This window comes from Amphibalanus amphitrite, unplaced genomic scaffold (assembly GCF_019059575.1).
Source record: "Amphibalanus amphitrite isolate SeventyFive unplaced genomic scaffold, NRLGWU_Aamphi_draft 000149F_arrow, whole genome shotgun sequence".
Classification (NCBI taxonomy): Eukaryota; Metazoa; Arthropoda; class Thecostraca; order Balanomorpha; family Balanidae; genus Amphibalanus; species Amphibalanus amphitrite.
The window spans coordinates 776,010-801,886 of record NW_024881644.1 but is presented as its reverse complement, the minus strand read 5'-3'; the positions used below and the strand labels follow the sequence as shown (position 1 = coordinate 801,886).

The following is a 25,877-nucleotide window of genomic DNA, read 5'->3' as shown; positions in this document are numbered from 1 at the left end:
GGATCAGGTTGGGTTTTTAAAGCCCATTCATGTCCATAATCATAGCTATAAAATTGCTGGAAAAATTCAAGACAGTGATCAGACACACCTGGCCACACAATATCATCAAAATAGTGTGTTCTGTAGCACTCCTGGTCTGCACCTGTTCATAAGTGGCGGTGTATTTCTTAAAAAAAAATATTGTCGTTGGTCGACGACCACTCACCTGAACCTGCATGGTCTTTGGGTTGATGACATGCACCCGGTTTCGACAGCCGCACCAGACGCTGTCCTGCACCACTGTCATACACCTGACGACGAAACGAGGACCGGGTTATTCACACACGTAGCTATAATATCCAGCAATAGTTTACACAGCACGCTGCTGGAGCGAATGTACCCAAAATACATGTCGCAAGACACACTAACAAGACTGAAGTTATGACGACAAATTAAAACCAATGATGGAGGCGGGATTGGACGTGACTGCTTGAAACCATGCACGCTAGTAAGTCCTACAGCACAACTCCCAAAACATCCCTCGTTTTCGTTTGTCATTGCCTTCTCTATTCCGCCTCTAAAACACAAACCTCATCATGCCTTCCCTGGTCTACCCACGCCCCTGAAGACCGGTCCACGTCTGACCTGATGCTATGCTGCGGCTGGCCCAGGTCGAGCAGATGGTAGTTGGTCAGGTCCCACTGGCCGTCGGGCCCGCGGTGAAACATGGCCACCGTACCATCGGCCAGCGAGGCCAGCACGCGACCCTTCACGTGACTGAAACACGGGCACAGGGGCGGGGACCGTCACAGACGTAGCCTTCTCTGGTTTAGAGCGGACTTTGCGAAGATGTCAACAAACAGGACCGTCACAGACGTGGACTTTCACGGGTAGGAACGGATAATGGAAACATGTTAAATACATGTTCGAGCGTGATGGCAACACACAAATGCAAGTGCGATGTAAATAGTTAAGACCAAGTCTCAGTCTCAATCTCAACTTTTGAAAAGAGACATTCATGAATGTCTGACAAAATGCAGGAATGCGGTCCAGCTGTTCTGGAATGTAGGAGCGTGTACGTCAGAAAACAGACATGCGAAGATGGCGGTCATGAGATGTGGGAAGACTAGGGGCGCAGCGGAACTGGGGCCGGTCCCTCTGGGAAACCCCTCAGGGGCCGGTCATGGTGTCAGCAATGACGGGAAATAACTGAGGTCAAAGGGGGTGGTGCCGTGCACTTAGGTGATGAATATGGAAGAGGGGAAGGGAGAGAGGGAGAGAAAGAGAGAACTCAAGACAGGGAGTGATGAAAGGTCTGGGTAAAATAAATGACGTCAGAAAACCAGCAACATGTTCGCTACGAAGTGGATTGTCACGGCCCGGAGACCTTACAGAGCAGAGTTGAACCCAACGCGATATATTCAGAGACATGCAGCAGCCTTCAACAATCACCTGTGTTGGCAAGTGGCGCCACAATCCGATCATGGTACCATGACCGAATCACGTGCTGGTGAGTAATGCATGACCTGATCGGGGAGCGATACATTACCGGTCGATACATGACCGGCCTCACGTGACCCGGAGGCCGGGGTGCGGCCTCAGATATATTCAGCGACAAGGGGCTCTCAGGAGGTTCCTTGAGTTCCACGTCATCGCAAGTTCGGCGTAAAAACAGCGCGGGATATGCAAAATACGCAAGTCAAGCTGCAAATACGCAATGGGAATTACCATCGCGTCGGCGGAACCATCACCTCTGGAACGAGATTCATTATGCAAATTTTGACCCCTGATAAAATTCAATAATGCTTCAGTATTTTTCCAGTGCAGCTGAGGAAAATGTTAGTAACGACATGACACTTCACAAGGCGGGCAAACACTGAGACCCACCGAGATTCGATCCTGCTCCCACCGCCTACTCACACAATGCTGAGCACCGAGTCCTTGAGTCGAATGGAGTGGATGCAGCGCTTCCACTGGGCCTTGGCCGAGTGGACGTAGACGCAGCCCGACTGCGAGCCGAGCCACATGGTGGGCAGCACGCTCGACATCTTCTCCTCCTCCTGACCCATGTGAGACTCTGAAGGACGGGAGGGGGAGGGAGGGATGTCAGTTGAAGTGCGATGATCTCCAGACATCTCCGCCCAATGTCAGCGATTAGGGAAGCTATCCTAGCCCTCCCCATGAGCGGGGCTACAAATGACGGACTAAAGAAGTCGAGTGGTAGTGATTAGCATTCATCTTCTGCCCATCCTTCTGTAAGGGAAGTGGTCAAAAATATTCTCAACAGTGCCCCCCCCCCCCCGTTTCTCCTTTGGATTATTTAATTGTGTGGTTCAGGAAGGAGTGCGGGAGCGGAAAGTGGGACAGAGGTCGCGAAGGCGCAGTCAGTGTAGAGGCCAGCAAGCGATATAATACAGCATATGTTTATTGGAAACAGGATAAGGAACATCCTGATTAGGCTGAATTACATAAACATTTCAGGCCAGGGTCTGGTTGCATGACGAAACTATATGTAATGTGAACAGGCATGACAGAAGTTTCTCGAGTTTGTGACTGTGTTAAAATTTCAAACTGTTGGGTAAAGGCGCAGACACAACACAGGTAGACCAATTAAATACGATCAGAAGAAACAGCAGAATAAAACACAAATCCCGCAGGCATAATGAATGCAGCAAGGGCAGAAAAGAAATAACACACTGACGAGTGACGGGGTTTCAGCCGGGCCAAACAAATAAGAAACGCAACCATGTCATTACAAGTCTCAGAGCTATCGTAACAGTGAAATATCACAACACAAAACAAACATCGGGCTAGCTAAAGTACCGATAAATCGGCACCATTAATAACCCAAGAATAACTGCGGGATAATGCAAGAAAAAAAAAAAAACGCGACTCTGCCCGTTCTAAACAGCTGTGGCCAAAAGTTCAAGGGTCACACTGTTTACCCTCAGGAGCGTTGGGTTCAAAGTTCCTAACTGTTGCCAAGTAAAATTTCAAATATCACTATCACGACCAACACCAGTCGAGGAATGCAACGTCATCAATCCCCTGGGCCCTGACACCCGCCTGAGATTTACTATAAACAGTCTCCGTTCCGATCATGCCACGTTGGCGCCGGCTTGTGCCCCTGACACCCAACCAGTGTATATTCACTCCAAACCCAGTGGCTGATCACCCGGTTCAAACCAGCCCAAACACCGAGGTCCAGTTTGTGTAAACAGATCACTCCATCCCACATTGTCTCCGGGTAGTTTAAACACTCAAATCAATCTGAATTCGCTGGCCTATTGGTCTATGCGTTATTGGCCTACATGCTAGTTGTGGTGTCTGGGTGCGTCCAATATCGGTGTCATTAGCGACCTGTCTAGGTGACACACCGAATACCGGTGTCATATTATCTAGGTGCCACACCGCTACGTACCACTGACGCCGTCAGTGAGGCCGTCCTTGACAATGTCATCGGTCGGAGATGTCATCAGGCGCCGCTCGGCCTGAGCCGCCGACTCGGGGTCTTCGGCTGGCCGCTCGGCCGCTGCGGGGACGCGAGACGGACAGACTTAGCCAACAGACGGACAGACTTAGCCGGCAGACTCGGACTCGGACTCGGACGACAGACGGGACAGATTCAGCCGACATATGGCACAGGACTCAGCCGACAGACGGACAGAATTAGCCGACAGACGGAACCGCCAGACAAGGCAAGACAGCCCGACGGGACAAGATGGACAGCACTGACAGGAAAGACTCAATGGACGAACCCAGCGGACAGGGCTGACGAGACAGTCAGGTGGGATAAAACGGATACAAACGAAACAGACTGGCAAATAGGCGTGACGACAGAGACAAGACCAAACTGAGTGAACATATAGAAAAACAAACGCAACATAATGTAATGAAGATGCAGGAAATGAGCCAGCATGGACCTTCGATGGGTGCTCTTGAATGACAAAACAAACGATGTTTTTGGTCTTGAGTTTCGTAGATTGGCTATCGACATGAAAAATTGAAGGATTCAAATGAAAACGTCACAGCAGGCTGCTGATAGGAGCGGACCATACAAGAGACATTAGGATTGGAACATACGAGCAAAATACACGCTGCAAGCCAAAAGATCGAGCGTCATTGCACAGGACGAGTAATAAAAAAGAATAGTAAAAGTACCCTGCCATAGCCGCTCTGAAAAACAGTAGAGGAGAGCAGCGGTTCAAAAAGAAGAGAACATTCGCGCCTCTTATGCGACTTTGGTCTGCATAGGGAAATGAAGAAACTTTGGAAGGTAAAAATCGACAAGTGGTCCAATCAAATGAAAACATGGCAACAAACAAAAGCCGGTACATTATATTTACCAGTAAAACGCCTTTTGGGCGAAGAACGAGCGAGCGAGATAGTGAGCCCTGCACGTGCGCAAGGGCGAAAGGGTACTTCCAACGGGCTTGTGCAAAGCACCCTTCTAACCGGTCGCTAGCAGTGTGCCAAATTTGAACGCAATCGGCCCAGCCGTTCCTGAGATCTGGAAGCGGCATTCTGCACGTGCGCACGTGCAAGCGGGGTCCAAACTGACTTTTGCACGGCACCCTACTAACTGGTCCCCAACCGTGTACCAAATTTGAGCGCAATCGGCCCAGCCGTCACACCTCCTTCCTGTCACCCATGGCGTGGTACAGGGGAGCACTTTGGGAGCAATCTTGTTCTCGTTATTCACTAATGATGTCGCTTCCCATGTCGTTTGCGATAAAATTGTAATGTATGCCGATGACTCGCAATTTCTCAACAGTTTCAACAAAAACGATATGAATAGTCATAAACACAAAGTGGAGGATATGCTCTCCATCGTTCAGAACTGGTATGACCAAAACGGACTTAAAATTAATCCGGCTAAAACCGAAATGATACTTTTTGGCATGCCAAAACAAGGCATTGGTGGCGACATTATGGTGAACTTTGCTGGTGCGCAGGTGCGGCCAGCAATCAAGATGAAAGTGTTAGGCGTCACATTGGACCCCGAGCTGAAGTGGGAGGACCATCTCTCGATGGTGATCCGGAGATCATACGCAACTTCGGCAGGGCTGGCGAAATTTTCCCATTCTTTACCCACCGCAGTAAAAAAGTTCATTGTTGAGGCTCTGGTCTTCCCACATATAGCGTATTGCCTTACTGTTTGGGGTGGGTGCAGGGATGTCCAGCGGAAACGAGTCCAGAAGGTGCTGAATCATGCTGCCCAAATCACTACCTCATCACGGCGCAACGTGCACGTCACACCGTTGTTCGCTGAGCTTAATTGGCAAAATTTAGACAAACTTATTGTGGAAAAGGATATTCTCACGATTCATAAGATTCTAAAAGACGGAACTTATTCCGCAAATCTAAAAACTCTTGTCGAGTCCCGCGCAGACATATCAGCACGCAGCACCCGGGCCGTTGAAGCTGGGCAGCTCCAGCTACCCAAGGTGCGCACTGAACGTGCCCGGCGCTTCTTTACCTACCGCGCCGTGGCTAGCTGGAATGGAGCGCCACCAGCTGTCCGGGAGGCGCCGACCGTTAGGCAGTGCAGGAAGAATATCAGAGAGAATGCGTTAGTGTGATAGTTTGTGCAATGTTTATATCTTAGCCCTTAGGTGTCATTGTTCGTTCGCCTTTTAGGTCGTTTAGTACCGCTCCATTTACTGTCATCTTTTACATATATTTCATGTACCTATTGGATGGTGATTTAGCTTACCTCAACATTTTATAGATGCTGTTATCGTGGTATTTTAATATTCTTATCGTGTTCTTGTATTTTACTTTTCTTTTTGTCTTTTTATCTATGCCCGAGATGTGAGATGATTTTCATGTATACTGACACTACAACGTAAAAGCCACTACGTGGATGTTGTAACGAGCCTAAATAAATAAATAAATAAATAAATAAATAAATAAATAAATAAATAAATAAGCCGTTCTCGAGATCTGGGAGCGCCCCCTGCACGTGCGCACGTGCTGTAGCACCCCAACCTTAACACATGCAGATGAATTATCTGATGGAGACCTAACTGTGTACCGAGTTTCAATTCAATCGGCCGAACCGTTGTGCCGTTATTGAGGTTGCAATTTTTGGGGTTCTTAAAAAAATGTCCAACTTTACCACGCGCCACGTGCGATGGTTGGCAAGAACGCATGGTGGCCATCACACCACAGAACTTTTACGTCCAAGTGACATTCAGTAAAGAAGACCGCTTGTCAATCGGATGTCCCGTTCCTAAGATTTGCTTTTGAAGAGCGTCCCCACGGCCGGCCGGCCGGCCGCTCATACTCAGGATTTTCCCTTAATTCAGTATGAACTCGCTCGCTCGTAATAAGCCTTGGCCACTTCCCTGAAGCTGCAATCTATCGTGTGAGCCATAAGAACTACAAACAAAGCAGTCCGTTTTGCAGGGGAGAAACTGCGAAATAGAAATTGCCCTAGAAAAAATCAAGCATCCACTTCTTCGAATGCTTAAATGGCAAAGCTTTGACTTACCGTTCTCCCCAGTGTTAACCTCCTTCCGCAGGACAGGTCTGATCTCTGCAAATAAAGCGCCGACGTTCAAAAGCTGCCCAAACAACACAAGACACGCCAGAAAACAGCCCAACGATGACACCCAAGACAGAACACTGTCATAGCTCCCAAACGCACACGGAAGCACCACAGACAAACGATATCGACGGACGCCCAAAAATTATTGTCTCCTAATATTGTTCATCGAAATATCTTACATCGCAGGACTAAAGTTGAGACTGGTGCCAATGTGTCAGACCATAGACCTCTGTACACCGGTGTACAGAGGACGTCTATGGTCAGACGAAAGGTGTGTTTGGTGTCTCCACTTGCAGCCTAAAGCAATCACTTCCAGAGATATTGCAACATTATAGCCGTGTACGGGATTTAAGATGGATCTATAATGATCCGAGGTAGCTGCAGTTATGTGTACGTACAAAGGCTGTGTTTCAAAAGCGGGCAGTGCGAAGCTGAGGGCCAAGCTTCCTACCACCAAGCTCGACTAGCTAAAGCTAAGTGGCAGAGATGCGTCGCAAGATCGATCGAAGGTCACGGCCACAAAAATGTTTCGCCTATATCAACGTTTATATTTCATGCAGACGATACCTATTAGATTTAACTCAGTGATAAAATGTGGTATCATCAGTAAGTCATATTTGATATGATGACAGCAGGAAAGCTATGACTACCATAGTCCCAGATCCCAGTGCTATCTCCTGCCGCAGCCCGAAGCAGTGCAGCGACCTCCCCTGCCCCCCTACCTCCCCCGCTATGATCTCACCATCAGTACTGCTGACGCCGCTGGGCGGTCCGCTGGCCGGCGGGGCAGTCTCTCCGGTGGCACAGCTCACCAGTCGGATGGTGGCCATGCGACCCTCCTGACCGGCGCCGTCCGCTTCATCACCGCCGCCGGCTGCCGCTGTGGCCGGAGCGGGCTCCTCGGTGGTAAGACTGGCCAGCTCTCCGTCTACTGCGTAATCAGACTCCATGGCGCCTGGACGGGAGCCGAGGAGGGAAAGAGAAGGGAGTGAAGCAGATGCAGAAAGTGCTGACAGGGAGGTCGCGTGAAAGGGAGGCGGTACGCTGGTGCTGTCAATAGGGCTAGCGCGCGGCAGAGACGGCAGAGGCAGTGCCCGTGGGTCCTCACCGTGGCCGGTGGGGACACGCGCCAAAGCGATGCAGCAAGTTGAACGGAAGATGTATGTATCTTATAGAGTGTGGCTCATATGGTTGTGTAGGTGACCTCGATTCAAATAATACATAAAACGCTTGAAAAGCTTGCTTGTTTCACGAACTGAGACCAGATCCCTTTCCTCAACAGCAAGCATAATCATTAATCATTCACGCTCAGCATACGAGTCTGTAGTGACTCCCATCCATCACAAAGAAGCTACACGGCGAAACATAATTGTCATCTACCCTTCCCTCAATCACCCACGTTATCAGACCACCACTCTCTCCCCCCCTCTCTCTCTCTCTCCCTCCTCTCTCTCTCTTCTCTCTCTCTCCCTCCCTGCCTCCCTCCCGGCACCTACCCGGCACACTGGCAATGCAGAGCAGATGTGACGAGCAGACAGGGAACGACTGAAGAACATCGGCCGGGTTGTTGGCGTCGATCACAGTCACTTTGCTAGCGTTGTGAGTGCTCGTGCAGATCCACACCAGGGAGGACAGGCTCTGGTCCAGTGTTTCGTTCTCGGTACGAAGCTGCTCTTGCTCCTGTTGTAGTAAAAAGGGAGGGGGCGGTCAGTGATTGACGAAGGTGAATAGCACGGACTACATTGGGAGAGGCATGGGTTTGCGTGGACACCAGTGACATATACAAGTGATCAAGTAGGACAGCTAGCGTTCATGTAGAGATGATGAACAAGAGTAAAACGACGCTAAAAATAGGCATATCTATCCATAGGGATCAGTGCAGCTGCAGTGAGCTATACGAGTCTTCCACTCCAATGCCCCAGGGACACTTCGGCACTTCCTCAGCCCGCACCTTGAGCTGCCGACTGAGCTGCTCGACCTCGTCGCCCTCTCCGACCGGCGAGCCCGGCACGGCGCACTCTCCTGAGTAGAAGACCGAGGCGCCCACCACGCTGCCGCCATCCCGCGTCCGGCCGCCCGTCAGGTTCACGCCGGCCGCACACCAGATCTGAGAGACGAGAGGTGGGGACTGTAAGAAGGAACGCTACCAGCTCTAGGGGACAGGGAGGCAGCTCTAAGGCTGGAGCACTTCGCTACAGAGGGATAAATGAATGCAGTGGGAGCTGGGCGATGGAGTGACGAAAACCAATGACAGCCCAAGGTAGACAAAGTGTCCGATATTTTGATATATACTAGGCAAGAAGGTGCATTCAATAGCTTACAATAGAGCGCAGATTCAATGACGATGATAACTTAATACGAACACTGGGATCTATAATTCCCCAGACACGCAGCTACGTTGGATCAAATTTCCAGAAAACCCACACCAAAAAGCAATAGCCTATCATGTAACACATACATTTGTCGGCATAAAATCTGAGCATTGATCATCTGCATAAAGCAATAATTTTCACTAGCCGCATTCGCGCTATATTCATCTACTCCATAAAACACCATTATCATATTCACCCCAGCTACCTTCATGCCCTGTTCCTTCTCCATCAGCGGTCGGCAATAGACGGGCACCGGGACCGGCACGTGAGACGACTTCTGACTCTCGGTCTTGCCCTGAGGCGCCGCGGCGGCCGGCGCGCTGGGCACCTGGAAGCAAAGAGGTGAGCGCTTTTAGTGGATGGATAGGTCGCCGGTTGCTACGTGGACAGCTGGTTGGTAAGGTTTGGCAGATAACATATTCGTCGGAACTGATATAGTTGATAGCATACGTGACACGCCAGTGAAATTAGTTAAACGCCTTGGGTTGACGAAAATAGTCATATTAAACAGCCTGCTGCCTGGAGGAAGCCATTTTGCAATTCAACGACTAGTGTTCATCGAAACTGTTTCCAAGCGTCTTGACGCTGCTTACTGCGAAGAAATAAATCCTTTTACTTTCCACGCAGTAATTGTCCCTTCTTGCAAACTCTCGCAAGTGAAATCACACCACGGCCTCGCGGCTCACCCTCCATCCATCGCGTGTCCCTTACCTTCGCGGGCAGTGACCAGCCATAGGCCTGCATGCGTCCGTCGTCCTTTTTGACGTGGGCGCGCACCTGCTTGTATTGTTCACGCCGCTCGGTGGCTCGCCGCTGCTGTAGCTTCTCCGACGAACTGACGAGGACGGATCAGCGCAGGTCAGGTCAGCGCAGGTCGGGTCAGGTCAGAGAAAATCACACAGCACCTATGTCGTAATCAACAGCTGTTCACAAACAATCAACGAAATATCTAACCCCACATTTCCACAAACGTCCAAAGTGCTCCATGATTAGATCAGACTCACGCCATCCCCGGGGCGACCCTCCCCCCCTCCCCAACAGCCACCATAGTCCCAACCAAACCCCACATCAATTCCTGCCTTCTCAATTCCTCATTCCCTGCCCCCTACACTACTCTAGCTGCCCCTCCTCCCACACTGTACCAGTGCATCCCCTCCAGCTCACATGTCCGTGTCGAGGAAGTCCAGCCCTCGTTTGCGCTCCTGCGCGCCGCGCCGCTTGGACGGCTCGGCCGGGCTGACGGAGTTGGACGGTGCGTCGTACAGGACGTTACCCGAGGGCAGGGCGCGACTGGACGGCCGAGAGTCGGTCGAACTGAACAGGTTACTGAAACTGCGGAGGGTGGAGAGATGGGTGTCAGGTGGCTGGTGGGAGCTGAGTCAGGGATGCGAGAATCAAAAATAAGGTGGAAGGTAAAGAAAAGCAGGGCTTTGTACAATTTACCGTCTTTACAGGTCCACGCTCTCTTTGATATAGTAAGCATATTGTTAAGATGATGCTTTCAAAAAAGGTAAGATGTTGGTGGATACGCACTAATTAATATTGCAGCAATGCCGATACATCGTGTTCTGGGATGTCGTGCGTCTTGAACGGCATACGACAACCTCCTTAAACGAACATAAGACAACAAGGAACATTGAGGCAGACAAAGAGTGGTCTCAGCCCATGCTTCCTCGGGTATCAATATGCTACTCTACTCACAATTTCCAGATACCCTGTTTGCTCTTCTTGTCGATGCCCTGACCGTCGCTCCTACTGGCCCGGATCATTTCCGTCCACCTGACAGCAGACAGGTCAGGTCAGGTCAGGTCAGCTAGTCAGGTCGGGTTAGGTACGTCAGGGTAGGCTAAGTCAGATAAGGTCGTATCACGCCACGTAGTCACGTTAGTTCATGTCTGAGCCTGCAGTCCGGAATACAACGTAGAGGTCTGTTTAGATTTACTCAACAAATCCAAACAGGCCTGATCAACACCGTGACATGCATACAATGCATGCACGATCTCTCTTATTGCGTCATGCATCGTTTGCAAAAGTAGTCACATGACGGAACAAGCATCCTGGTAAGAACATGCCCATGCGGTAGGCATTTGTGGTGCACAATAGACCAAACTACTGCATTATTCAAAAACATTGGAGAGAGATCCAGAAAGGTAACCTAAATAACATTAACTCAAATACCTGATGCATACAAATCAGACCTCACAGTCCTAACGGTCTCACCGAGGTACTGGAACTAGCACAACTCCTATCCAGCCAGGAGAGCATATAACATAAAGAGCAGCAGCGGACCCCACGTCCAGGGGGGGGGGGGGGCCCTGTCACGCACCTGACCGCCTCCTGCAGCTCCATGAAGCGCTCTTTGTACTGGTTCCGCTCCATGAGCACGCGGGCCATCTCGACACGGGTGAACCGCTTCCGCTGGGCCATCGGGATGTCGTCCTGGGGAACAGAGACGGGTTAACGGGTGAGAGATGGTGATACAGTGGTGTGATACCAAGTGAGAATCATAAAACATGTCAAGGATTAAGGCCTGGACCGAACAACTCCTCGCCGTGATTGATTTGCATGCCATTGCTTCTGGATGAGAAATCAAAGTTCATTTTTGTGGATACTGTGAAAAATGTATAATAACTGGATCCTGAACAGCAAAATATTTTTTTTTTGTGTGTGTGTGTAGAAGAAATGCAACTTGGCGATATCACAATCAGTCAATCACACGTCAGTACTGAAGGGTGAAGGGATATCGGAGTATCGCCCGTATCAGTAATTCCATTGCGGTTACACCGGAATGAGGCCCAAATAGTCCCTCGCAATGCGTGATAGATTAGAACCATCCTCCCCCGGGGCGATCCTCCACTCTCGTACCTCCTCGGTGGTCTCCTTGCTGGTCTTCTCGGCGTCCTCCTTCATCTTCTTCAGCTCGTCCTCGAGCTCTTGGACGCGCAGCTGCAGCCGGGACCGCACCGTCTGCTGCGACTTGACCTCCTCGCGGAGGATCTCCTGCTCACTGGCGGAGCGAGGGGAGGGGAGGGACGGGGAGGGGATGTTACGGGTGTGCGTAGGTATACTAAAACTAAGGCTGCGCCGCTGGGCGGTTACTGATGCTCAACGGAGTCCCTAATTAAACTTGAGAAAAATTCAGAAGGCCAGACAGTCAAACAAAGTCCAATGATGTCAATCAATTATCAAACTTATGCAGGACTATTCCTTCACCAAATATGCGTGTAAATCGTAAGAAGAAAACAAAAAATCTATTGCACGATGAATATGCGCAAAGGATGTTGACTTCAGTCGACTTCACGACGCAATGATATCGTGAAACTTATACACATTTGCATTGCTATCAGTCTCTCAAAAATACAAACGATAACTTATGACCTCGTTCGATTATTGTCTACTGAATAATGCTGGGGGTTGATTGCGAAACACGACCAATCGTGTGTTGCTCTCTGATTATCACAGCCTGGGCAACACTCGAGAAAACACATGGGCCGACAGATTCCCCAAAACGTTGGAATGCTATGCTCATTGCAACTCGTTTGGTTTTGTGGCCTTTGTAACTGGTTCCCAACTGAATGAGCACATACATCACGCATCTGACTAATAAAAGAAAACGTGACCGCTGCGGTTACGCCATGACCATTGCCATTACCGGATTCAAGCAGCACAGAAAATAACTATGCTCATTGAAGTTCAGTAAACAAACAAACGGCATGCCCGACATAAACGGGCAATGGGCCGCTGGAATGTACGAGCATTGTTGACCACCGTCACTGATTGTCCAAAGTCGACTTTATAGGGATGGATTACGTAACGTACATACAGCAGAGTCACGACCTGTACAGCTAGTCCTACGTTATGTAAAGCCACAGCGATATTATCGAGTGGTTGATCTCCACGAGATGGTAAAACAGCAGACACACCGCTGGAATATGTCGACTATCGAGTGAGACGACCGGGACCAGACAATGTTGACCGTAATTTTCTCGGATAACGTCATAAAAATTTATTGCGTGTGTTTCCGTATACGCTAACGTCGCTAACAGTAGAAACGGGGATCAGCTATTAACAATCATTGGGCACGCTCGACTGTAGACTTTTATGAACTGAGCATAAAACATCAAACAGGTCAGTTATCAATGAACATCACAACCCAACATTACAAGAAAGGCTGGGTCACGACACAGAACGAAGAAGAGCGTTACATTACCCGCATGCTGACGGTCTTACCCGGTGAGTTCGTCCACTTTGGCAATTAGGTCGTCTTTGACAATGTTCAGGGCGTTCCTGGGGGCAGACAGTTCAGCGTTAGAGGACGCGGGGGTGGATGGAGGCCGGTCTAGGGGAAAGGGAGGGACACAGACAGGCAGCGGGCACCCAGTGCGAGCAACAAACACCGCGCGAGGCGAAACGGACACACTGCTGTTTTTATACCAGCTTGGCTCAGCAAAAACGATCGGGATTCCTGAAACATTTGGAAAAATTGGCAGGGAAACAGACTATCGAGAGGCCGTGAGTAATTCATGCATTTCAAAAAGAACTATGGAAGGGAGCAATGCGCTCTTCGGAAATTCCCCATGCATTTTACATTCACACTAGACGACACTCGCCCCTTTAACAAGCTTCAGTCTGTAGCAGGCAGATATAATTTGAAAGTGCCACGATAAGCTAAGAAAGGTGACGAATTTTATTGGACAAAAAGGCACTGAAAATGGAATATACCAAAAAAAAAAGTGTTACAATAAGATTGACAATTAGTGACACCAAATAAGACTATCGGTGAAGGACACTATACGTTTCTCGCTAAGTTGTAGCGTAGAAGCTATGACACAATTCAAAGGAGTTCAGTAAACGAGTTTCATCAAATCCGCAAAGTTTAAAATAATCCCATTCCACGGTCACATTTCAACACTCACTTGGTGGCAAGCAGCTCGTTATTTTCCATGATGAGGTTTTCCACTTCCCGTCCCATTCCTGAAAGCAAAGCCGCACTGCTCATTCACACTGCTGACAAAAGGATGGTGTCCCATATTTTTCTTTTTATTTGCTACCTACGCACTGCAATGATAAATTGTCAAATGCATTACAAAAATGTAAAGTTGGCTCGCATGATAACAAATGCAAGTTGCGATTCGTGGCATGCATGGGAGTGGGGGGGGGGGGCGGGGTCTTACCGAAAAAGTTATCGCTGGCTGCAAAAAGACAAAAGACCATTATTAGAACATGGAACACAAATAGGTAAAAACAGGCACGAACAAGTAGCAAGCAGCGGACACGGACATAAGAATGCATCAGCATGGTACGCATTGAATATCGCAACACAAAGCAGGAGAGGGGATTGTTATCACAAGTTGGAACAAGCGGCGAAAAACAGGGATGCTAACAAAAACAAGGAACACAAAATGTTTACAAGTGGGATTACATCTAATTCTAAGCTACTTGTAAAACTACAACTCAGTGCAAGATTACCAGCACGCTGTAAACATGTTTAAGGAGTTACTCAGACGTTAGCAAGACGCTAACGACTTCTAGCTTACAACGCTACCAACAGGTAAGGACATTTAGTAGCTTCTGTTGACAACGTAGCTAAGAGGCTGAGAAACACAATTAAAACAAGTGGGAACAAGGACATGTTTTATGGTGAGACATGTCCGACCAAGGACTTTAAGTGCGCAACGAATTTTGGCGATGATAAACCGGAAACTTTTCCCCAATTACCTTTCCCTGGCACCTTTTTGCATTCAAACTCAGCCACTGCTAACAGTCATTGGCATTGGGATGGCTAAGCAATACGACATGTTATAGCTACGATGTACAACTAAGCTAGGACACGATAAAGAAAAACGTTCATCTACAAAGTTTACATTGAGGAGTGATAGCAGTGAGCAGGATCAGCTGGAAAATTAGGTGGAATGACTGGGAAATACAACACGATACTTCTTCAAATGCGTATGAGCGGAGAGAACAATTAACCCGACATGGACTGACAGGCCCCCCGACGAGCAGCCTTCCGTGACAAAATTGATGACAAACAATCCAGTACAACAGACTGGGAAGTGGATACGACGGACGATCGGTCTCATTCATAAAAAAGCCAGGCTCCTCCTGATGCCCCACCGAGCGTGCTCGCGATCGGGTGCAGTGAGCGCACGTGGCGCCTATCTCGCGCAGTGTCCCCCACTTCCTACCATGCTTCTGTGCCGCCGTCGCCGACCGCCGGCCCGGGCCCTCGTCCTCGTCATCGGACTCTGGCAGCAGCGGCGGTGACACGTGCCCAGGTCAAGGTCAAGGTCATGCGGCGGGGGCCCAGAGGGTGCAACAGAGACAGCGAGAGTGGCCGGGCGGAGAGAGAAAATAGCGGGTGCCGATAGTGACAGCTCCAAACCAAGAGGTGAAACCTGTTCAGTGGTACGATATTGAGCGTTTACCAGCGAAATTCGCGAGGTGAAAGTAAAAACGGTTTGGGTCCATAACGCTTTTCAAATACGTTTTCGAAGTTCATTGGAGAACTGACAATGAAATCACATACAGCTCTTTGTTGATGCATAAAATTTACCGCCCAAGGTCCGATGCGATGACATAGAAACATAATACCTAATACCGCTGGTAGCCGCTAGCATCGTTCCTTTGAGCAGTGTTCAGGAGAGATTGTTCGTCAGCCAGGGGTACTGTGGCTATCAAACAGCGATCGAGAGCGCGCGACTGGGCAGGCAGAACAATAGCCTTGACATGCCCGCTGCTATGGCATTGTCAATCAACCTGTACAAAGCAAGAGCTAGCAAATCAAATATAGCAAACACATCGTGAAACAAGGCAAATTATAAATATACAGTAGTTATTAGAACATTTCAAATATTAATTAGCAAAAAGAAGCGCAAATAAAGTGGCTATACAGAAGTAACAGATCGTTATGTTTTCCTGGATTTGCCGCAAACGTAAGTGTTAAACGGAATTAGTTAATATGCTGGTAGTAGTTAGTTCGACCGAAACGAGCATGTTATCTATGCTGGTTTTCGAAAGACGGGTTGAGATTATAATTATTTTTCAACCACAGGGTTTGAAGCACCGTGTGTTAAAGCTAACACTGACGTCACGGCCAACCAGCATGGAAAGAACATGCAGCGCTACTCACGTGACCAACACGCAGAGCCAGCCACTGGCCTACGCGTTGATCACGTGACCACACCAAACTACGGTTATGTGCGGCTACTGAAGACCGAGTACCGACCAACCTGAGGAGGCAAACTCGCCCGGGTGTACCCAGCCTCCTGGTATGCCGCGGGAACCGACACAGGCGGTCAATTTTAGAGGACGACGCGACACAGCGGCGTCAGCGGTATAACCTCGGTTATTGTCCCACCACGCATACCGATTATCAACGTAATCGTAACCATGGTGCAACACGCGATGCAGGTTAAAATCACACCAGCCCGAAGTTACACACCGGGATGAACTGTGAAAGCAGAGCATGCAATAAGGGCTTACTATAAAAACTCTTCCCAGCCCAGCATCTATTTCGATAAAACTGGGTTATGCAATCGGTAGCATGTTTTCTGAAGTACAAAACAACTTCATCGGAACTGGATCTACGAAATACCCCCTCCCCCCGCAAAGTTAATACAAATCTGAAAGCGCGGGAAAGCCAGGCCTGTTAACCCGCGCCCTGGTGGGGTCTGTTTATAACGCGACCTGGTGGGGGGGGGGGGGCTATTTTTTGCCCCCCCCCTCGTATCTCCGAAACTACTGGACGGATCCGCAAAATTTAAACGGCGTTCGATAGCCCTGTCAAATTTGTCGAGGGAAACCAAATTTTATTGACCTCGGGGTCACCGATGACGTCACAGGTCAGGTCAAAGACAAAATGTTTCACCGTTCACGGGGCTTCTAGGGAAAGCGCTATAACACCGAGTAAAACGCATTTTGTCGAAAATCAGCGATAAGACGTCAGTTGTCTAGTACATATGTTGCTATTAGAGGTCACTGGTCATACCAGGTCAGGTCACAGGTCAGGTCACCAAAGGTCACCAAGGGTCACCACATGAACCCAACTTTACTAAGGTTGTGCGATGCATGTTTTATGGTCAGTTTTTCATTTCCAACCCAATGGTGTTGGTTATAAGACCATCAGGTACGGTTTAGGTCACTTTCTGGTGGAGGTCAGGTCAAGGTCAGGTCAAAAAAGGTCAAATTTCAAAGTTGATATTTTTGCATAAAATGGGCATCGATTCGATGCAGCAGTCGTCACGGGGAGTCTAATGATGGTCTTTGTTTTGCACTACGAGGTCTAGAATTGCTAAAAATTGAGTTTGAAAATTTGACGTCATCAATTTTGAACAGTTTTTTCGCTATAACTTCGCCAAAAAAAGAGGTATCAATCTAAAATTTGGTATGTGGATGGAAGGCGGTAAGGACTATCACATATATTCCGGTTTTTGCGAAATTCAAAAAACTTTTTGGATTTTTTGACTATAATATCCCAAAAATCTATTTTTTGATTTTTGGGGGTCAAAATCAAAAAAATTCAAAAATCCGAGATAACAGTTTTGTAGCCCTGTCAATTCTACAGCTTTTATGTCCTAAACATTTTTCTGTATTTGCAAAGCTATAGGCCTGACAGCTCTTCCCGCGAAACCCTTTTTTGGGTCGAAAACGGCAGAACATGACGTCACTCTGACGTCATTTCCGGCCAACCTATCATAGCTTTTGGAAAAATTTTTGGTCACAATGTGTAAAATTGATGTCCGGGAGGGTACTGAAAGTTTGGTGACGATCGGCGCAGCGGTTCTGGAGATATATCGAAAAGTCTGGAGGGGGGGGGGCAAAAAATAGCCCCCCCCCCCCCACCAGGTCGCGGGTTAAACACGGCCCACGCTAAACCGTATGCCAAGAAAGCCCAAATTTTGAAGGCGTGTTACGGGAAACGTTAAGTGTCACAATGATTCCCCTGTACTGGTTAAGTCTCCTCACTCATGTTATCCCCGAAGCAGTCACTGTGTAACTATAAGCCACCAGCCCTCTAGCGTTATTGCACTGCACACCCCACACGGACACACGGTATCGTCACCCGCTCTACAGGTCCCTTCGATGCTGAACGTCCCGTGAGGACCGTCCTATCTACACCCTGCCCTTCTGCATTAGGATCCTATCTGTTGAGGACCTACCGGTGACGTCTCCTCCGTCGTCCGGCTCCAGCGTGGCGTCCTGGAAACTCAGCTCCTGGTACAGGTTGTTGGCAGACCGGTGCTCACTGTGGACGGGAGATAGACAGTCATCAGTCCTGGAATACTCAAGGTGGGAATAATAAATCAAACTGGGACAAAAACTTAGAATATTTGCTTATGTGTTGTCATCGAAAGTGAATAAATATCACAAACTGGGACAAGATAACGCATGGCTTGAATTCAGCCTTTCCGAGCCAAAGTGGTGCCGTGCTTCACAAGTATGGCTCATCGGTTGAAAACATCCAATAAATGCAACAATTAATTGAGTGATTTCGTATATATCACTTGGTGTCAATAATACACGTCCGCACGAAGGCATTACCTGCGTTTGGTGGTGTTGGAGAGGGCCGGCGCCTTGAAGTCGGACGGCATGTCCTCGTGGTCCGGCGTGACGTCATCCATCGACATCTCCCGGTCCCAGGCTGGAATAATAGAACGATCATGTATGGTAGTAGTGGTAGCCGACAGTGATGCTTTAAATCGGCCGAAGCAGAGTATTTACGCAGAGTATTTACGAGGAAGGCCGTCCGATTTAGGAATTTATCCCACAGACAAGCAGTCGGTAATTCGCGAATCGCCAACTGGAGTTGACGATTGTCAGTGCATGCGCCAAGAGCGAGCTCCAAAGAATGTTCCAAAAGAAGCAATAAGAACGATCCAGGGGTCAGCCAGAGGATAATAAGGGATCCAGCGGTGTCCGTAAAAAAATGGCCAAACCAAAGCAGATGAGTGCATTTCTTTTAGCAGCCGTCGTATGCTTCCCAAACGGTATCACAGTCATCGCCCGCATCCATCTTCTTCCCCAAAGCACACAAAGAGTGAGATAGGCACCGGGCAAGTTCTAACTAGATCAAAGATCAGAAAGAGATGGCTGATAGTCGAAAGTGTTGACTAAAAGTCGAATCAGGAAGAAGAAACAAATGGGTCCCAAGCAGATTTACCATAATAACAAAAAGGCTCTCAACCACGTCAAGGTTCCGAAAATGAATTTAGACGAAGTAAGTTCTGTGAAGGCAAAAAAAAAAAAAAAAAGACTACCACATCTCATGCCACACATAGTGGTGCATCAGAGTTCCCCATTCGGCCACTCCAGAGTGTCCGCGGACCGGCAGTGCGCGGTTGTGTGCCCATCACCGTACCGTTGGCGCTTGGCGTGTTAGTGGCGCTCGGCGCGGCGTCATGCGTTCCCATGGTTACGTCGGTGGTCTGACCTTTGTCGGCCGTGTGGTGACGCTCCATCGCCGTCTCGGCATCCTGCGTAATGGGGGGGGGGGGGTTAAGGGGTGAACATTTTGGCAGAAGACTGGTATGAGAGATGGCGGGCGCCTCAGCGTATCACAAATGTGACTTAGCCGAACAGGCGTGATTGCTGAAAGGGATAGACTAGTTTATTATATCATTATGCAAATCATGAACTGACCTGCGTATGATGAATGATAGTCAATAAACCAAGAGCAATATCATTTAAAATAATGACGTAAGAACAATCTAATGCTTACATAAAAGGCAAGACAACCATGCACGAAACTAGACAACTTCACGATCACATAGAATACCGCTAGTTCTACATAGGTGCATCCGAAACATATTTAACAAAAATCACAGAGCTCAGCGATGACAGCAGCGAAATGACACCGAAGGATATAGCCATGATATGGCATTCAGTATGCAAATAGAGCCTCAGTCGCCAAAAAAAAAAGCACTAGCGTCCATTCCATACATCATGCTTTTTACCGCTTCATCTATGACCAGAAATACGGCAAGTACAGCAAGTGAAAATCAGTGTTCATTGTTCCGCTCCACGCAAAAAGAGTGGATATGTATTCTGTCTCAAAATTAACATGGATGGCTTGTTAACCAACTTTAAGAACAAAGTAATATCAGCTTCACTTTGAGCCTCAGCTAACAATAACTGTTGCTTAATCACGAACCCTCCACCTCGTTCCTCTCACCAACAGCGAACGAAGTCCATAGCCATTTCCCCAATTCATCCCAAATATCCAACAAACTTCCACCCCATGCGCTCCGTTCATGCTGTCTGACCTCTGAACACCAAGAACATCAGATTTGTCGAATAAAAAACATCACAAACTACCCAAAACTTCCTTGCTAAAGCTCAGAATAAAATATATTAAACTCAAGCCCAAATCTCTCCCAGGTTCCTCCTCCACCCATCTTTTGAACAGCCCTTCACCACAAGAGGTTCGAGGAGATTTCCCATCCCTCCCCTGCCCCACCATACCTGTCCAACCATAGACAGTAGACACACAGAGTAGCAGAGCGGCAGAATCAATCGCCTCCATTCTCGTGGTGCCGCAGGCTACGCTTCGTGCCGTGGCGTATCACATCCACCAGGCTTAAATCGAACGGGAAGTACTTACATTTACCTGGATCTCAGCCTGGAGGCTGTTGGGGCCGTGCGGCTGGTGCTCACTGTCGCCGCTAGGGGCGCTAGTGTCGGCGGTCGCTGAAGTGCCGGAGGCAGACGCGGCTGGACGGGGCTCGCTGCCCTGCAGTTGGAACGACAGAGGGCCCGCAGATCTGGGGGCACAGTTGAGGGTTAGTCAGGGGTTGGGCGTAACAGTGCGCTTAGTGACACGATCGTAGAGGAAGCAAATCAAGCAGGCAATGGGGAGATATTTAGGTCATACAGATGCGGGAGAAAAGCTGGTCAAAGTTTCGTCGTTTCCATCCTAAGGATATCCCCTTCATTCTCATCCACTCCTTCTCATCATTCATCCATTCCCTTCTCATCCATACCTCAACCCCCTGTTCCTGGCTGGACGGGCTACTTTATCCCATGCGGGAATGCCCGTAAGAGCACCCCGTTAGCCGGGTGCGGTGAGTGCTTGAGGGGCTGATCGGCCTGTCCGCTCGACGGGCTCAGTCGCGGCGACTCACCACGGTGATTGCCCAGCCCAATGCCTCCCCTTAATTTCTATCATCCTTCCGGCCCTGAAATGGTCTCCTCTCGTCAGACCGAAAGGGCCTAACCCAATAAAACAAACTGGTCAAAGAGAGGAGGGGACTTAGAGAAAACAGTTGAATCTAAATAAATCATCCTGTCGCTTGGTCAGATGGAAAATTGTGGTGAGATGTGTTGTTCGGCCTAAGTAGGCGGAAGGGTCATCGATTAGGTAGCTTACTGAACTATTGATAAATTTGGAGAGGTATTCATCGAACTATGCTTTGAGGAGACAGAACCCAAGGCGGCCTTTGACCCTGATGGACAGCGGCCTTTGACCCTGACGAACTGCCTCAGTAGTGTTTCATCCCTAATGCGTAAATGCAGGCTTCTCCCGATCGAAAATCGACCCAGAGCTACTGCACTGCAGAGGCCGGGATCCAGTCACTGATGGATTTTCCCAAAAGAAAATGAGATATACATAAGATGTCGTGACTGATTAGATATGGCGATATATTGAAATACGACCCATGTATAGCTCAAGGCTCTTCGGGAGGTGATGAAATAAATAGGAAAATTAGGTAGTAAAGTAACCGCATAATGCGACACAGACTCACTGAGCCGCCATCGATATACATCTGTAAGGTTATCCAGTTAAAATAATCACTCGAGCCGGCGACGGAGGCAGGACGGTAAAAAATCAGCGCTCTCATAAACAAACGACATTCGATAGATAGCACGACCGAAAGGATCCTCCAAACGGGACCAGACCCACAAACAGATGCCTTACTCGATGAACCATACTTCATTGTACACAAAACCGCATTTCTGTTCATGCTTGACTCTTTCAATTGTGCTCTCTTTTAACCATTTAAAAAAGCACTGTTGGGTCCATCGCTTTCCTTCATTTTCGCGTTTGGCTAGAGTTGTCCAACGTCTATGTACAATATAAAAAAGACAAAACAGGGACGGTGCTGGGATCGTTCGAAAGAAGAGAAACCAGGACGATGCTGAAACAATGTAACATCAACAATGGACCCAACATCTGACCACCACTCCGTCCACCAGCTTAACCGACTACGAAACGATGAGAGGCGCATCGGCGCACCTGACCTGGATGCTGGCGGCTCCGCGTGCGTGGGACGCGTCCCAATCCGTAACGGCACTCAGCAAATTGAACCGTAATCCAGTTATCCTGTTGTGAAAGGACGACGACCGACCAGGATGCGAGGATAGACCATCAATATAAGGCGACAGTTCAACGGCACAAAACAAAGTACAAAGTAGATAGATATTATCGTTCAAAGCTCGTAACCTGATAATTCTGTCGGTTCACGCCGCTTAGGTTACAGCGTGCCATAACCGATAGCGGAGCCATCCAGAGTCCACCTCTGATCTGTGGCGGTACGCTCTCGTGCCGACCGCACCCCCCGCCCCCCGAACCCAGGTGTCACGTGTCATTCCGTGTCACAGCCAGTGGGCGGGCCGGGCAGGTCATACTGCCGCCGGCGGTCTGGCCACAAAATCAATGGTAGTCCGCGCGCGGCCGGCTGCTGCCGGCACGCCCCACGCCGGGAGGCGGACGGTTTGGTGCGTGGGAGGGAGGGGTGGGATCACGGCAGCCAGGGAGGGTGGGTGGTGGAGTGGCTAGTGCTTGATCTCACAGAGCCGAACTCCGTCAAGTCACAGATACACCGACAAAGTTGCTGGTAATCAGTGTCAGACAATAATGTTCCGATAAGCCAGCAGACTCTCGGAGTCGAGGACTTGAGTCAGAGTGAATGATACACAAGGGGTTCGTTCCCGTTCCCCACCTCTGCTTGGTAACACCTGAGTGTCGAGTGTTCCACAAACGCTGCACAAACTGATCCCTCCATCAACAGTGATATACTTCGGTTCGGTAGCTTAAGATATAACATTGGAACGTATGATTATCCTTTCCCACATCCCAGTAACGTTAAAACGTTCTAATCCTCATATGCAACTCCCCAAACCACGGCAGTACCGGCGTTCCGCGCCATCTGCACTGCTGTCTACAGTCCACTGCGCCCCGAGCTCTCTATCCTGGACCGATTACCATCTGCTAAGGTCCGCGGCGGTCGCAGCCGCCGCACCCAATCACAGACTCAGCAACGGATTAAGGAGTCACCCGGTACACTACCAAGTCAGCTATCGTGGCCGGCACGGGTTGGGGGTGAGGGGAGAGGGGCAGGGGCGGGGGAGGGGAAGGGGCGGGGCCCGTCGGTGGTCCGACCCGCCCACTGGCCGCGCCCGGTCTCTGATCAGTCCGTCGTGAGCCGAGCGCGGCGCGATACCCCGTCTGTCCGACAGACAGGGTGAATCACGTCGACTGTCGCCCGGCCCACACAGCTGCACAAATATCCCGGCGCCCGAGCGTAACAGTCGGACGGAGCAGTCGGCGCGACGGCCGACACGAAATGCCACACCCCGCCGCCGAAATGACGCAAAGGTGCTCCAAGGTGTTTCCGTTTAGAGCCAGAACGGCTTCGTTTAATCGAGTTGCTGTTGATTTTCTAAGATGTGCAGCACTTATGCGACACATCAAAATTCTTCCGAGATGCATTTGTGAGGTCTAAAAAATGCGTTGCTTCACCTAGTGAGTTTCGAGAAGCAATGTCGGATCCGACCAGCAAATCCATTATCATCGCAAAACTGTATGCAATGCCTCTTCTACCAGGGAGACAATAACATTATTTCAGATTAATTCTCTTTCCTCACTGGCACTTACAATCATGTAAACCAAATCAAAATTTTATGCCGATAATCTCAGAGTACGATAAACCACCGATCTCTACACTCTCGCTCGCCTATATCTGTAAAACAAAACAAACACAGCCTACATATGGTAACTAGTTACTGGCGAAGCCATAGCACTTGGCCGTCGGCCGCGCGCCCACCTGGTCATGGAGTTGTTCTGCAGGCCGCCCAGCGGCGCCTTCGGCCGCAGCATGCTGAGCTGGTCGAGACGGTCGGTGCCGAGCAGGATCTTGGTGCGCTCCATGTAGTCCATGTGCGTCTTGAAGAGCTCTGTGTAGCGGTCGTGCAGCTTGGCGTACTCCTTTCGCATCGTGTCCTCCTTCTCCTCCAGTCGGGCCACTGAGGACGGATGGGCGAGGCATAGTCAGCAGTTACCCAGACGGGTGGAACACGCCGCCAGCGAGAGGGACACAGCGTCAGTGACTACTCAGACGCACGGGACAGAGTGTCAGCCATTACACGGACGGGCCAGACACTGCATCAGGTAGGAAATACATGGTGCCACCGTTTACTCAGATAGGCGCGAATTGGCATCGGCAGTTACTCAGAAAGGCGGGACATGGCATAAGCACTAAGCAGTCACTCAGATAGGCGAGACATTGCGTCAGTGGTTACTCAGATGGGCGAGACACATCAGAGGATGGCAGGGATAGGGTAGACAAGCTCACTGGTAGGCATTTATAAATTTTGATACCACCTATTACTATGTAATATAATGAATCACACATGAAAAAGATACACAAAAATTTGCACAAGCTGTTAAACCAATGCTTACCATGGTCAGAAGCATTCCTGGTCTTCAGTTCAAACATTCGCACAATGGACTCCAGGCTTTCGATTTTGGAAACAGACTGTTTGACCTGTTCTTCATTGTGATCTTCAAGCTCAAACAGTTTCTGAAAAATACAATTTTGGCATTACAAGCAAATCAAAGGTCACACAAATGTCATCATGACAGCAGTAAAAAATGTCATAAGAAGCAGCACATCAGAATGACTCGATGGAATATGGACTGTGAATATGACCCAGTCAAGATACTTTTCAATGAACTGATCTAGCATGATCAGAGTCTCCACGTTAGGCTGTAAGCTGTAAAGCTGAAACTGCAAGAATGCTCGTCACATCCCGCACATTAATGCGACTTCATATTACCTGTTCTGATGCTCTCCGAAGCTGCTTTTCTCGTTCATACTGTGTAACTAATTGTTCATTGTCCTCACGAAGGAGCTCCAGCTCAACTTCATGCTCTTGGTTTTCAGTATAAGCGAAATCAAGACTTTCCAAAATGTTGACCACTAGTGGCATAAGATTTTTTACCACATCTTCATCATATTTTGCAATCATACGTTCCAGTTCTTGGTAAACACTCCCTGCTAGGGATTGGACTTTCTCGCACATGACTACGTGCGAGTCTTCGTTCGAGTCGTACACAGTTTCTTGCTCCATTTCAATAACTTAATGTCACGCCTAAATAATTAACATCACTGAGAAATAATTCACAGACTATGACCTAAAATCCACCACATTTTTCAACCGCCTCGCACCCGAATGCAACTATCGATTTTACGCAACTTCACCATTCAGCATCACTTGTTTTGTATTGGGTGGTGCGCCACATTAGGCAGCTGATGATAATGCACGCCGTAAATGTATCAGGTATGATTTGGTAGCACATGAAAAGTGAAAGTAGTACGTAGAGGATTTTTGGTTCTAGTCTTATGCTTGGTCTTATGCCACTAAATTAAACTTTATAAATATGCACGTAATGTTATAACGTTTAACGTTATATCTGAGCAGAAAACGACGGGATTGGACGGGCTAGGCACCGACAACAACTGAAACTGACCCAAAACATAAACAAAGAACCCAGTGACAACGAGTCAGCTGAGCTCCATAAAACAAACTGAACAATTTAATCATAAGTTAACCATTTTGCCCATTGATAAGTCAGCGAGTAACTATTGGAACGGTGATAAGGATCAACATATTGAATGTTCATTGATCGAGCTAGGGTTTTTTAGGGGGAGAGGAGACAATAGCTCGGAGTCGAAGCCTTTGTTGGAGTCGGT

General features: G+C 48.9%; 1 protein-coding gene across 14 annotated transcripts in view; it reads right to left on the bottom strand.

The window, feature by feature from the left end:
• The window catches only part of LOC122382892 (C-Jun-amino-terminal kinase-interacting protein 4-like), a 54,957-nt gene extending 29,559 nt beyond the window's left edge, over positions 1-25,398 (bottom strand). For 3 of the 14 annotated variants that reach the window (XM_043368795.1, XM_043368790.1, XM_043368792.1), the window contains exons 1-26: positions 24,961-25,398; positions 24,584-24,704; positions 23,949-24,147; positions 20,507-20,666; positions 19,265-19,379; positions 18,448-18,547; positions 18,066-18,151; positions 16,137-16,172; positions 15,093-15,152; positions 14,079-14,096; positions 13,821-13,878; positions 13,135-13,191; positions 11,770-11,911; positions 11,231-11,343; positions 10,606-10,683; positions 10,069-10,236; positions 9,616-9,739; positions 9,110-9,232; positions 8,484-8,639; positions 8,029-8,212; positions 7,275-7,487; positions 6,476-6,520; positions 3,401-3,511; positions 1,900-2,056; positions 625-756; positions 206-290 (exon numbers count right to left, since the gene is read on the bottom strand). In XM_043368795.1, the coding sequence (XP_043224730.1) occupies positions 206-290; positions 625-756; positions 1,900-2,056; positions 3,401-3,511; positions 6,476-6,520; positions 7,275-7,487; positions 8,029-8,212; positions 8,484-8,639; positions 9,110-9,232; positions 9,616-9,739; positions 10,069-10,236; positions 10,606-10,683; positions 11,231-11,343; positions 11,770-11,911; positions 13,135-13,191; positions 13,821-13,878; positions 14,079-14,096; positions 15,093-15,152; positions 16,137-16,172; positions 18,066-18,151; positions 18,448-18,547; positions 19,265-19,379; positions 20,507-20,666; positions 23,949-24,147; positions 24,584-24,704; positions 24,961-25,254 (3,135 nt within the window). In that variant the 5' untranslated portion in view covers positions 25,255-25,398. The remainder of the gene's footprint in view (positions 1-205; positions 291-624; positions 757-1,899; positions 2,057-3,400; positions 3,512-6,475; positions 6,521-7,274; positions 7,488-8,028; positions 8,213-8,483; positions 8,640-9,109; positions 9,233-9,615; positions 9,740-10,068; positions 10,237-10,605; positions 10,684-11,230; positions 11,344-11,769; positions 11,912-13,134; positions 13,192-13,820; positions 13,879-14,078; positions 14,097-15,092; positions 15,153-16,136; positions 16,173-18,065; positions 18,152-18,447; positions 18,548-19,264; positions 19,380-20,506; positions 20,667-23,948; positions 24,148-24,583; positions 24,705-24,960) is intronic. The other 11 variants (XM_043368804.1, XM_043368798.1, XM_043368799.1 and 8 more) reach the window with 10 other exon arrangements.
• Positions 25,399-25,877: the final 479 nt, after the last annotated feature.